Source organism: Theobroma umbraticum, unplaced genomic scaffold (assembly GCF_002168275.2).
Source record: "Theobroma umbraticum cultivar Fairchild unplaced genomic scaffold, ASM216827v3 scaffold_56.0, whole genome shotgun sequence".
In the NCBI taxonomy this organism is placed as follows: domain Eukaryota; kingdom Viridiplantae; phylum Streptophyta; class Magnoliopsida; order Malvales; family Malvaceae; genus Theobroma; species Theobroma umbraticum.
In genome coordinates, this window is record NW_018397256.1 from 10,785,878 (window position 1) to 10,799,873 (window position 13,996).

Sequence of the window (13,996 nt, forward strand, 5' to 3'; positions counted from 1 at the left end):
TAGGGACTTTGCTATCTCATCAAAATTTGACAGTCTGTCTTTTGAGAGAATGGAATATGTCACTGTCCATTTTGTCAAGAAGAAATACAAAGAATATTGTATGTGTTTCAGCCATGTTTATTCAGTCAGGATGATGGGACTCTATACTCGTCTAAAATACGGATAACTTTTTCGAGTTTCCAAAGAACAAAGAATGTAGAATCTAGTATCCATTTTGATATGATGGGATTAAGACGGTAAATCTCTGGTGAGTTCTGGCAGAGTTTATCCTAGGAGCCAAAGAAAGAAGGCATTGCATAATTAGCTTAACATTGTAACCAGGTTATCATGCTGGAGGAAAGCCTACCTAGCATCCTGTCATTAGTGTTACATTGCTACATGGAATTCGCTGGCAAACACCTCCATCTTGGACATTCTCCTCTGTGAAGTTGGCTAGAACAGAAAACCAAAAATAGATCTATACAATAGTGACTCATGATCAATGCACAGCCAATCCTTATCACTGCAATATTATTCGTTTTTAAGGGACTTGGTATTTCACATCAAAACTGACAGACCAAAGTCATGAGAGAGAACAGAATTCGTTATGTCCATTCATCCAGAAGAAAAGCAAAGAATGTAGAATGTTCGACAGCCCTGTTTATCCAGTCAGGATGAGAGGACTTAATTGCTCATGCAAATTACAGAACTTGTTTAAAGTTCCAAGGAATCAGCAAACAGAGGAAGTATCTCATTTTTTGACAGAATTAACTTCCCCAACTTTTTGAATTAGCCTTAGCCTCATAGTGTGGCAAATTCATCACCTTGATGCCCCAAAAACTGTTCATTATGATGCCCTTCCCACTTATTCCACATGCAAAAAGAACCAGACCGATGCCCTCAAAGCCTGAAACAGACAAACACTTTAAAATTCCAAAACATCTATGGCAAAGTATTCGTTGGATTACTAATCATAAACCCTTTTTCCTTCTTGTTACTGTGCATCTGCCTTGCCCCAAAAATGATTAATTCTCCATGGGCTGTACAACTATTTTTGTCGTGATACGCTTGTAGCACGGCTTTTCATTGATGATGTTAACAACACATGGAAAGAAAGGATTAATAATTGATTCAAAGATAGCTAAGGTGAAATGATGTGCCTCTTAAGCTTTAGGCTTAAGCAGCAATCAAGCACTTCAACTATTGTTTTCGTACACACAAAATCAAAGTCCCAAACGCAGCAAATCCCATTAGCCTTATCTGGCCATTTGTCTGCTATATTTGACAAAAAGGAGTCTTTCAAGAAACCAATTAAACTTAAGGTTATATTTTTCTAAGAGATGACTAGGATTTAGAGGTTATTTCGTCATTAGTAGAGCCAGCCACTAAAATTCCAAACACCTTAACCTCTCCGCTTTTTTCGGGATGACGGAAATTTCTATTTGAAAAAATATATATGTGCTTTGCTTTGCCTCCGTGACGATTAATCCAATGAGATGGCTTATTTCAAGGCTAATTTCGTAAATTGATCAGCTCGCAACATGAGCTATCGTGACGGCATGTTGGACAGGGGAATGGAACGTTTTACCGTATTTAAAGGAAACAGGCTAAAGGGGAATGAAGGAGAGCGAAAAAGTAACGGAACGGACGAACGGACTAAATGGTGACGTGGACGAATCACAACCGTACACCACAAAAGAGGAAAACAAATAATAAAGATACGAGATCGAAAATGTGGAGAAAATAATAAAAGAAAAGAAAAGGAGCGGTTTCTACGTCAAAAGCTAAACTTCTTTTCTTTCTCCGTTGTCGTACAGCTGCTACACTCTCGCTTTTGGATTGTGCAGAGAAAGGAAGGAAAAAATGAAAATAATAGCTTCTGCTTACTACTGCTGACACTCACTTTCTTCGTAAGTCTCTTATTCTTTGATTTTTTTTTTTGTGATTTTGTTTTGTTCAAATATACACTCATAGTGTTCTTTTTGTGTGTTGTTGGGTTGTGAATTATGAGTATTATTGTTGTAACCAGGGTTTTGCTGAGAACCCAGTTTGCATGTTGGCGTTGGCTGTCTGAAAATGGTTGAATATAGTTTAGATGATGATATGAAGAGTTTTCATGACTGTGTATGAAGTTTTTGTGTGAAATTGAGTGATTGTTTTTGGCTAGGTAACTGATAATAGCTTGAGCTATATGAGATGGTGGATGGCTGACTTTGAGGTTTGCCAGGCTTTGTTTGCTTAAAGCTAATGCACTGGCTGTCTTTCTTTCTTTTTTTGTTGGAAAAGAACAAATTTGCTGTAAAAAGAAAAAAAAAAGAAATGAACTGTTGGAAATTGATGGAGTTCTTTACTTTAGTGTATTTCTTGGGTTATACTCGTAATCCCATAAAGTAAATGATCCCATGTAGTAACATCTATATATTCTCCATAAACTCAAACTTAGCGTCTCAAACTTTCTTTTAAAAGAAGGTACGTTTTGCTAACTCTAGCTCAACTGGTTGATTTGTTCTTGCTGAATGTTTTATGACCATGAAAACTTCTTATAGGAATATTGTGGATAGCTTAATGCCTATTAATCAATTATCATGATTATACTTTGTGTTCCTTTGGTTGCAATTCATTTTGTGCATTTCACTTCATTATTTTATCCTATGCAATGTGCTGTATATTGTACATTTTCCAAATGAATCCTCAACACTATTCAATGCTAAGGCCCTACTCTTTGCAAAGAGCATCATTACTTAAAGGTTATCTCATTAAAATCTTCTCCAGGCTAACTATTGAAGTACTTGAATATATAAAGAGCTCCGCAGTTTCTGCATCCTAATACACGGCAACAAAGAGGAAGTGAAATTCTCAGGAGTTCGCAGTTGAAGTTCTGAGCTTTTGAACAGTCATCTGTATATAGACGATGGATGACTATCTTGATCAGTATTTCTCTTCCTCATCATGGTCAGATGTGAATGTTAACGAAAGATCATCTTGGGTCCATTGTGAACCTGATCAGCCAAATGCACTGCTGCCTAGTTCAATAGGAGTATATCAAGATGATAAAACTAGTTCGCCTGTAAGAATGATTAGTTCGAACCACACCATGGGGTGCTTAGCTGCAAAACATAGTATTCCTAGTGGAGAGTCAGGTTGTGGTGTTGAACATGGTTTGCTGTCTGGGGAAGGTGAACCACAAATAGATGGTCAGAATTGCAGTAGTAACTCCACAAAAGAGATGCTGAATGGAAGCTTGGCGTTTGCAAATCTGGAATTGCAATTTAATACAGCTGTTCAGTCCTCTGGCTCACTCAGCCTTGGTTCGCCAAAGGATCTTTCAGTTGTTGGTGATATGACCCCATCTCTATCGTTTAATGAGAGAGGGCATGTAATATGCAATGAAGGTGAACCTTCTGAGTTTCGTAGATCACTTACAGGCTTGGAAACTCTTTCTCCAATTCCAAAATTATGGCATCCACAAGCTTATGACGGTGTTTCTTCCTTTCCTACTTTGATGGGACAAACCAGAATGCAAAGCTCTTGTCTTCAAGGAGAAAATGGAACTGTAGATAATGATGGCAATATTAACAGGTTTGTTGAGATTGATAAAATTCTGCAACCTGAGAACTTATCCGCATCAATTAGCGCAAAGGTATTAATTTCTTATGACTACTTTGTATGATTATTTAATTCTGCTGCTAGCTGCATGGGCTAGGAAACAACATCTGCTCTTCATGAAAGTGAATTCAACTGGCTTTTGGAGAACCCATTAATTGGATTCTCTGACTCCACCAAGGGTGCTGGAAAAGCAAAGCCAGCATTGCTTGAAATGGACTTTTAAATTTTGAATTCTCATTTGTTGCTTGCATAACGTATCAGGGAAAACAAGATATACAAAATTCTCTTTACTCTTCTTTTCCTGCCGAGCACCAGATAACAAAGACTATGATTGGCTTGCCATCTTTGCTGCAGGTACTCGTAATAGTCTTTATTTTCTCTGGACTTGATTCATGATCCCTAATTCTCATCATTTTTACTAGTACTGCCTGTTCAGCCTTTTATATACTGCTAGGGACCAAGCTTACTAGTTTTAGTACAGAGTGCATCACCTACTCCAAACAATGGTTGCAATGGAATTGGAAAGCCTCGGGTAAGAGCACGTCGAGGTCAGGCTACTGATCCACACAGCATTGCAGAAAGGGTCAGTTGTAATATTCCCCGGTCATCTAATTAGTCCATATTCTTGAATTGCTTTCGAGATTAGAGCTTGTTCTATCATTTGCTCAACTGCAGCTTCGAAGAGAGAAGATTGCTGAAAGGATGAAGAATCTGCAAGAGCTTGTACCTAATTCCAATAAGGTAATCTCTTCCGGATGCATTATGCAATTGTCATTGCAGCCTAATTGTAATACATTGGTTTTGTTTTTATATTACATGTCCTGGTTGTTTTACGGTCAACATTCTGGATGAGTGTTTGTGTTTGTTTACTGTTAAAAATTACGTAAGAATGTCTTGGCAAGAATATATGAAGACTGCATGCAGAATTTCTTCAGTTTCTATCGCCACTAAATTAACATAATGAGGTCAAGTAACATATGAAGGCTACTTTTATTTTAAAGGTAAGATGAAGATTGTTCTGTAGTTCTGGTGGAAAAGAGGATATCAAAGTTTCTTGTAAATCTTGCCTTTATGCAATCCTTGCCCTCAAGTGCACGCTGAATTGCCCATTAATATTACCGACTAATGATTATTCTTTGATGGAACTTTGCAGACCGACAAGGCATCTATGCTTGACGAAATCATAGACTATGTCAAATTTCTTCAACTCCAAGTCAAGGTGAGACTAATTTTTTGCTAAGATCACGCATTCAAATTTCATAAAGTTGAGCTCAAACTGACTTGGTTTTAAGTTCTATTTTTCCCCCGATGAATATATTTGACTTGACCAAGTTAGACAAGCAGTTGTTCCTGAAAATTATTTTTTAACAGCATTTCCATTACCGTCCGTAAACTTGGTGCTTCTGAAAATTATTTGCAGGTACTAAGCATGAGCAGGCTGGGGGCAGCAGGAGCAGTTGTTCCTCTTATCACTGATAGTCAAGCTGAGGTGCATAATTCTTGCTTCTTTAAGTCGATGCAAAGTTGGTCCCTTGTTGTGGGGTCAAGAAATTGGTTTTTCTACGTCCTTATGTTTAACTATTAAAATATGATTATTATATAGCTTAAAGGGGGTGAGCTGTGAGCATACCCCACCCAAATGCTGCCAGGTTTTGTTGTTATTAGTTGTGGGTCAAAAGTATCTTGGTATTAGGATAGCTCATAGGTCTTATCAATGGCTGCTGCTCTAGTAGCACTAAAACTAGAAATTTTCACCGTTATGGTGAGGTACGAGTAAATTTGCAAAGCAAACAAGGCTTCAGGGGCTGGACCATGTCACCTTTTCTTGTGTTAAGATTATATTAACTTAGAGATCATTTTATAATATTTTATATTTTTTTTAATCCTGAACATATGTATCATAAAGTTGAAAGTTGTATAGTCATTTACAATAACAGTTTGCTCAATTCTGTTATGCTAGGGATCTAATGGTTTATCACTTTCACCCTTGGCGGGTCAAGGAGTTGATTTTTCAGCATCTCCTGATCAAGTTGTTTTCGAACAAGAAGTAGTGAAGCTCATGGAATCCAATGTGACAATGGCCATGCAGTATCTGCAAAGTAAAGGTCTCTGCCTTATGCCGGTTGCACTCGCTAACGCCATATCCAATGGAAAGGCGTCGACATCGTCGTCGTCATCATCAGGTCCTGCTTCTGAAGAGAGGAAGAAATTTGGTTTAGCCAAAGGTCTAGTGAACAATGATATTGTTCACAACACCTGCAGCAGCAATGGTCTTGCTCAAAACTCCAACTGCAGCAGCAGCAGCAGTAGCAGTAGCAGCAGCAGCAGCAGCTTGCCTGGTGTTGGAATTCATTACCTGTCCTCCGATGGTAGTTTTATGATTGGAAAGCTCAGCAGTGGTCTCGTGGCCAATGGTTGCAATGGGTCGTTCAAACAAGAAGAAATGAACACTCTGTGCACTGCCAAATGACTGAATCCCAAACCGCAGAATTGAACACTAAATGTCAAATTCTGATTAACCAAGTAGATATAGGACTTATTTATGTCAAACTGCTGGAAGGCTTTCTTGGTTTCGTTTTGTGTTCTCTCCATTTGTTCTTTTTCTTTATGTTTTGCCTTTACTTTTTGCCCCTTGTCCCTTGGCAGGACAAGTAGTGTGGCGAAATTGTGTTTGCAAATATGTACATACGTACATATAATGCAGATCTCATTGGTGAATGCAAGAACATGCAACAGATTTATATTCAGTAAATAGTTCAGTTGAAAAAAATTTTCATCTTCTGTTGATACAAACCTTTCGCTTTACTGCAGAAATCCCATGCTCACTAATAAAGTTCCCCTCCAATTACCGCGAGCTAGCCAGGCCCAACGACGCCATCTGTTGCCATCTTCCCTAGATTGTGTGTTTCCAACCTGGTGTCGTCCCCGTGTTAGCCATCCCCCTGCCCGATAAGAAGTTCAAGCTGATAACAACATAGCTCCACCAGCTGAACCAACCTAGCGCCAATAAACGAACATTGCTTGAATGGAAGAAAGGCCCCAAAAAAGAAGCGAAGTTCTGATATCCCCCAGAAAAAGAATGCTGTATAAATAATCGTTGGAAAGGTGATTCGTAGAAGAGAACTGAATCGAAAGGGAATACACTCACCCATTTCATACTAGGACAAAACTACCTCATTAAATTAATTGAGTAAAATAGGAAAATATTCTACAGTTACTCTTCTTGATATCTGTTTTGCAGAATACAAAATATTGGGGAAAAATTGGGGGCCTCGTTAATGGCATGATCTATATATGAGAACAACAATGGGGATACAATACAATAATTACATTCCTAATACCGTGCCTTATCTTACGCATTATATTGAGGAAGAAAAAGAAAATTAAACTAAAAGAGACATATTTCTAGGTTGGGAAAAGAGAGGGAGGGTGTCGGAATCTAAAATGTGAGTCAAAGCTTGTTAATAACCATTCACAGTTTTCTGAGGTTTCTTCTTGAAATTTGAGATGCTGCAGTGCGGGCAAACGTACTCCAGCCCATCTGTTTTAGCATAATCCTGCAATTCATCAGATAAATATCAAGTTAATTTCAGTCCAACAAAACAGGTCAGCAATGCAAACACAACCAACGGAATCAGCTCAAAGTTACAAACAATGACACCATGAGTCCTGAATACAGATACAAAGAGATGTTTTCAATTTCACTTTAGCAAAGTTCGGCTGCTATCACCCGAAAAGATACAAAATATTACATATAGCTCTGTTACTGATGCTGCTTCTATTTATAAATCTCTTTAGCATATTCACATTCATCTCTGAGAAAGTAAAACTCTAGAAGATATACCTTGAAGGCTCCAAGCCCCTGCCGCCTATCACAGCCAAAGTGAGCCCACTCGCCACAAATTCCACAGTTTACCCAGTCACCTGCTGCGCTACTGTTGCCACACAAAAACTCCAATGTCAGTACTGCAAACAGTTCTATATATGCGCAAATTCACTGCGTACGTGTGCACACACAAGTGCATGAAAGAGAGAGAGAGAGACCTGTGACACAACAAGCAGCATTCGCCATCTACATCATCATGAGCCAATTCATACTCTAAAAGGTAAGTCTCATAGTGTCTTTTCAGTGTGTTGCCCACTCCCTAGGTAATTATTGGAAAAAAAATCAATTTTCCAGACATTAGAAACTTTCCATAATAACAAGCTAAAACTCAATAGAACGAAACAATATAATAAAGTGAAAAACATTCGTAAAATACAAATGTTTGTGATAAGTGGTTGCCAGAAGAACTTTCAGCCCAAGTCAATTTCAGACAGTGCAGTCAAGAAATATAAGCAGGACTACGTTTATTAAGAATAAAGAAACAGCATCAACATCAGCAAAAAAAATAAAAAGTCGAAAACACTTAAATGTCATTTGACGAACTTAACATTTTTAGTGAACCTCTACAAAAAATTGTAAACTATAAGGCTAACAGCTTGAAAACATACAGTCATTCTATTTGTCATTGTGTGATTGCGCATCTTTGAGAACACTTGTCCCTTCCAATTGATGCCATTTCCAACATGAAAGCCTCCTCTTGATACCACCTGTACGGTCCAATCTTTCAGTACAAACCTTTTGCCAGATTTTCAATCATATTTAGCACAAAGAATACCTTACCTCTCTGTACAAGTTAAATAGGTCAAGTCGCTTAGCATTCAGAATGGCATCAGGAAACTCAGCTAACCCACCTTGAGGAACAAGACGAGTATGTCCTCGAAGAATCAAAAACTGCATTACATCTCTCAAAAATTCTTCCTGCCAGAAAAGAAACCAACAGGCGAAAAAAGAATAGATGAACAAACTTGACAGACATGCTTAAGTAAGCAAGCTTCAACAGTTACTTCTCTGGTTGGGTCATAAGATTGACCCAAACGCCTATATTTGTTAGTGATGAAAAAGAAAAGCAGATCAACAGAGAGGTATAACAGAGAAGAAAACTACAATTTTTTTAAAACTTTTTTTCTCTCTCATAAACATAAACCATTAAGCATAAATGATTAGCACATACAAATATCATTATAAAATGGAGAAGTTTGAATATAATGCAAAAATAAACGTATAATTTCCCTCATCTTCTGCACCATGACACGCAATATAGGCTTTATTTAACACATTTTTCTTAATTCCTGAGGCATGCATGGGGTTTTATTCTAACATCAGAGGATAACACTATGCCATTTCCAATCCAGGGAATCATAGGCCCCTATCAGCTATGGTGGAGAAAAAAATGTAAAGTTAGATAAGGATATCCATATAGGCACCTGTATTTCCGAAAAACAGATCATAAGCCCGATCTGTACTATGTAAATAAACTCCACATGCAGACAGACACGATATTGGCAAATTCTTAAACCCAAACTTCGAGAAGATAAGTAGATGACTAACCTCTGAGCAAACCTGTATTGGGGCTCTACCACAACCATGTTTCTTAAGAGGTAATGGATTTAAAGAAATAATCTGCTGGGCCTGATAAGAACTTGACAATGCTTTCCGATGTGTAACAGGAGCAGGCTGCTTCACAGGAACTACTGGCAAGTTTGCCTTCCCTTGGTCACCATCATATCTGTCAGCCTCAGAAAATCCAGAAAAGGGAATAATCTTATGACGATGGGTGTGAGGAATTGGCCTCATAGCAGCAACATTTGGTTTCGGTCTAGCAATACCATTTTCACCTTCCATGCCAGCACAGTTCAGAGGTTTAGTGTCTTTACAAGGCTCTGATCTTTTACGACTAGGTGCTGGAGGGACCAACCAACTGGGAGATCTGGTAATTACAGAACTATCCTGGAGGGGATCTTTATCCTGCCTCGTACAAAAGAAAAGCAGGCGTTCAGCATCATCTGTTTCAAAAGAAGCAACCGACAACCCTTGAATGCTAGCAATCCCCAGCATAACTAAGCTGCGGTAGGATACATCTGGTGCAAGTTGCCTCAAAACCTGTTAAGCCATTCCGAGAAACAGATCATGATTAGAAAAAGAAAGAAAGAAAATCAAGCTAACTCAAACAGGATTACCTCATGGAAAAGGCTTTATAAGCATTTCTCAAAACATAATTCAGTAAAAGTTTTTCATCAAATATTTATTCATGCCTTTACTTAAATTTATGGTAAAAAAAAAAAGAACATTTAGAAGAGTTTACACAAATACCCATAATTACACTGCAACAGGCATAATTGAAACATACAGACACATGCATAGAGAAATAGAAAAGTTTCAGAGAAAGACTAAAATGGTTAAAAGAAAATCAGACCTGTGAAGCCCATGTGGGAACCCTCATGCAGACTTCAAACACACTTGCTCCACAGGCAATTGAGGCTGATCTACGAGGCTCAGATGAAGGCAATTTGCTTTCCTCAGAACTTGACTGTGCATGGACTAGCTGACTCTTCTCGATTATCTCATTCTTTATATGATTTTCCAAAAGCTGAGGCAACAACAAGGAACAAGAAAACAATAGTTTCAAGGTGTGAACTCAAAGTAACAACACTAGCAATTAACTCACTCAAAATTACTTGCCTGATCATTAAAACAAGTCTGTGCGCTACCAGACACCAAAAGTGATATGTGAGCAGAACTACAGGTCGAAAAATCACAACGCATGGTCACTACACCACGAGAAAATGTCCCTGCCTGAAGAGGTGGTGGTGGTGCACTACAAGAATAAATATCATTAGTATGTTGATAATAATGAAAAAAAGAAACTTGGAGGTAGCAGTAGTGTGGGGAACGGGAACTCCGTAAGACAAAGGATCTAAGTCAAAATTCTCAACCTCAAAATTGGAAAAAAACAAGAAATCCCCAATCCCCCAAAAGAAACAACTTATCAATACCTTGCTCGATTATGGAGTTTGCTCCCGCGTACCTAAAATAAATGCCACAGTGAATCTAGTTAATAAGTCGATAAAACAGATTCAAATTATTAGCGCAAATGATGCTCACAAAAACACACACACACACAAACATATATTTATCATCATGCCAATATATTATGCTGTTCTCCCATGTGAGTATGAACATCAAACAAATTGAATATATGCATGGATTATCATGTCATTAGGCCCTATTAAAGCCACTGCACATGCATCCTTTATGCAGAAAAATTCGAGGGCATGTGCAGAACAATATTGATCTCATTCATAAATTTTTCTTTTGCCATTTTGGTAATCAAGGTGATGATGATGTGTGCACCCTTGCTAATTGGTGTTAATACTTTTATTTCAGCACGCTGATCTTTCCATGGTAAACAGAATTTGCATATGAGAGAATGCCAACACCCTAATGTAAATTTCCAAATTGTTGTTTTCTAATATGCATTTCCCATACATCCACACCAGACTTGTCACACTGGAAATCATAATTCTCACTGTGCTGTTCAGAAACACTGTATGTTGAACCTAAATCTAATTGAATTATCATTTGAAACTTTAGAAAGAGAGGATGGAGATATGTAACTTTTTAGGCAAAAGGGAGGGAAGGATGGAGGATCTTGTGCTGTCATCAGGCATTAAAAACTCACCCAGGGCTACTCTAACCAAATTGAGATGCAGCCATAACTAAGATAATCTCTTAGATAAGATGTTCAAAAGATAGTACAAACAAACATGTAAGCCAAGATAGGCGAACTTAAGATGTAAATTCAAGAAAAAACGTACGAACTTACTTCTATGCTTAAGAGAGCATTAAGTCCATCCTCCAAAGATCCCAATAGGAATGCATCCTGCAGGGCATTCAATTCATAACCAATATAAACCATGATAAACAGTATTATATGATTATTATATTGACAAAGGAACAACTAAAACTCAAACATACCAATACGCAAGGTGATCCACAAACAAGAAACCTCATAGTCACATCGTCATCATATATCTTTATCGCTGGAAGATTTTCAGGAGAGCTTTCTTCCCCTTGCATATCTACCTCTGGTTGAGAAATATCAATCTTGGGAGCCTCCCCAAGCAGACGCGGTCCTGGCTTAACACTTTGTTTCTGACTATTAGAAGAGACAACATTGTTGTTTCGTACACAGTACAGTCTAAAAGAAGCATGGGCAAGCTGGAATGCATCCCATGTATGGCTACATGAACTGCAATAGACCAAAAGTGCAAAACTTTAGTACTGTCTCCAAATAAAATTTCTTTCAGTTTGTAGATAATACTTCAGTGAGCCTTAAAATAGATGAAGTCATCTAAAATGGAGCAAACGAATTTGCATTATCAACAAATTCCAAAATTAACAGCACTAGAAGCAACCAATCTAGACAATTAATGCACTACAACCAGTATTCAAAAAAGGTAGGAAAAACCGGTCATGCTTAATCTATAATGAGCAGAAGTAGAAGATCGTACCTTTGTATCACCGATAACAGTGCTTGACGAAAATGGCAAGCTGCAAAACGTGAGAATGTATATTTCCAATATATAACATAAGGGACTCCCTGCCAAGGAGAAATAAATGTCAGCAACTTCTATAAAAACATAAAGAATGTATTTCCAATCGGTTGCCCATGACCAGGATCTATAATTTAACCTTTGAGTGAAGTGCCTCTGCCAATTTGTCACCATTTGGGGTCTCTAAATAAACCTGTACAATTTAGAGAATAGATTAATTCAACATATATAACGAACTTCAAATATGCACTGAAACCTGCAAAGATTGTAATAGGAAACAATTTATGTAAAAAGAACTCAAAAGGGAAGAAAAACAAAACTCAATCCTATCTTGTATCTCTAGCACCTTATTGTATAATTTCTGGGATAATGAGATCAAATTATAAACTCTATCCAACAATTATCATAACAGAATCATGCATCACCAACCGTGGTAGGCAATGTGGAACCAAAGAGTCCACATAAGGCTTCTGGGGTGGACAAATCAACATCCCCCCAAATCAGAGAGCCAATTTGTTCACTATCTGCATTTTGCTCTCCTTGCAAGTAGACAATATTTGGCTCTGTTGATTCAAGAACCCGTCGCAACTCATCAATGTTAGGATTGTTCAGAAGTTGAACCTGCACTCACACACAGGAAAATGTCACAATTTTATAACAAAAAGTTCAGCTAAATCACAAAATTTGCAAAATGTAGAACTATTAACATATATACCTCGAGGCGCCCTGATGAAGCAAGCTCTGGAAATGGGTATCTGGGCTTATCATCAGAAACTGGCTGCTTCTGTTTATTATCAGAAACTTTACCACCAGAAAGAACTGCAAGGAGACTGCAATGATTTCTTGAAGACCCTTGAGCACTAAACATCATGCACACATGCCAGACCCAACAAACTCGAGCTTGCCACTAAGTATAAGGCACCAATGCCTCCTTCTCAGAAACCCCAAAAACCTAAAAAACACTACTGTGAATCAAATCAAAACCCTAAAAAGCTTGCTGCAAATCTGATAACTAAAAAATCCCACCTTTCAGGATTTTCCAAAATTCTACCAGAGAGCGAGAAAAAGGACTTCCGTTTGTCCTTGCAGACACTTCAAAATCCCTAAAAACCAAAGATGGAGACTTCCAAAATTGAAGAAAACCCACCGACCCAGACGAGATTAGCAAGGGAACACGGCATCCGAATGAGCAAAATTACCAGACAGACAAGGAAACCCAGAAAAATTCCCAATAAACAGACGGAAGCAACCCCTCCCAAAGAACAAAAATCGAAAAGTAACAAACCAAAAAGGAACCCTAAGTTTAAGAAGACTCCTCGCTAATAATAAAGAAATCTCAAATAAAAAACCCCGAAAGGACACATCTTTCTTTCACCTAATAAAAATCCCCCCCTCACACCGCTTTGCCAAAAAATAAAAATAAAAATAAAAACCCAACATCAAAATCCAATAAAAATCAAAGTCACGCAATAAATAATTACAACTTAAAAATAAAAACTTTTTCGATTGTTTAATTAAAAATCAAACAGCACCAGCCCCCCCTCCCCTTTTTTCTCTCGTCTCTTTGTTGTCAGATTGTATTTTAGTAACTACAGTTTCCCTTTCCCCAATCACATTCTCGTATATCTATCTAATCAAGTCAAAAACTACAAAAACCCATTCATGAACCGTTTGATCAGGAAACCCACGAAAAAAGAAAACCCATTTGTTAATTAAATTCTAATTGACTTTTTATCAATCTGTTTCTTTCACTTTTGTTTTGATATTAAAAGCCTAACAAATAACATCATGTTACCGTGCCTCCAAAGATTTTACTACTACATTATATTAGCAAACTTTAAGGATGCCTGCTCCGTGCTTTTTGTGTTCTTGACATTAAAAAATTTTAATACCACTCAAATTCTCCTACTCGCTTACTAGTACTATAAAAGATTCTCATGAGGAAGGGTATTCCATAATTTCTTTTTTCTTT

The 13,996-nt window shown here is 37.7% G+C and overlaps 2 protein-coding genes across 2 annotated transcripts; one reads left to right on the forward strand and one right to left on the reverse strand.

Annotated features, from left to right (window-relative positions):
* Window positions 1–1,725: 1,725 nt before the first annotated feature.
* LOC110410349 (uncharacterized) lies at window positions 1,726–6,165 on the forward strand. Its single transcript, XM_021419995.2, has 8 exons — window positions 1,726–1,889; window positions 2,752–3,619; window positions 3,847–3,939; window positions 4,067–4,168; window positions 4,261–4,326; window positions 4,739–4,804; window positions 5,006–5,074; window positions 5,546–6,165. The coding sequence occupies exons 2-8, from the start codon at window positions 2,891–2,893 to the stop codon at window positions 6,053–6,055; spliced, it is 1,635 nt and encodes a 544-aa protein (XP_021275670.1). The 5' UTR covers window positions 1,726–1,889; window positions 2,752–2,890; the 3' UTR covers window positions 6,056–6,165.
* A 582-nt stretch (window positions 6,166–6,747) lies between these two features.
* On the reverse strand, window positions 6,748–13,996 carry LOC110410348 (ARID/BRIGHT DNA-binding domain-containing protein). Its single transcript, XM_021419994.2, has 16 exons — window positions 13,051–13,996; window positions 12,740–12,976; window positions 12,454–12,645; window positions 12,164–12,217; window positions 11,983–12,071; window positions 11,447–11,720; window positions 11,295–11,351; window positions 10,465–10,496; window positions 10,151–10,286; window positions 9,885–10,058; window positions 9,020–9,571; window positions 8,252–8,389; window positions 8,080–8,178; window positions 7,630–7,730; window positions 7,430–7,520; window positions 6,748–7,142 (listed from the first exon to the last, which is right to left on the reverse strand). Exons 2-16 carry the CDS (start codon window positions 12,893–12,895, stop codon window positions 7,047–7,049), a joined length of 2,241 nt encoding a protein of 746 aa, XP_021275669.1. The 5' UTR covers window positions 12,896–12,976; window positions 13,051–13,996; the 3' UTR covers window positions 6,748–7,046.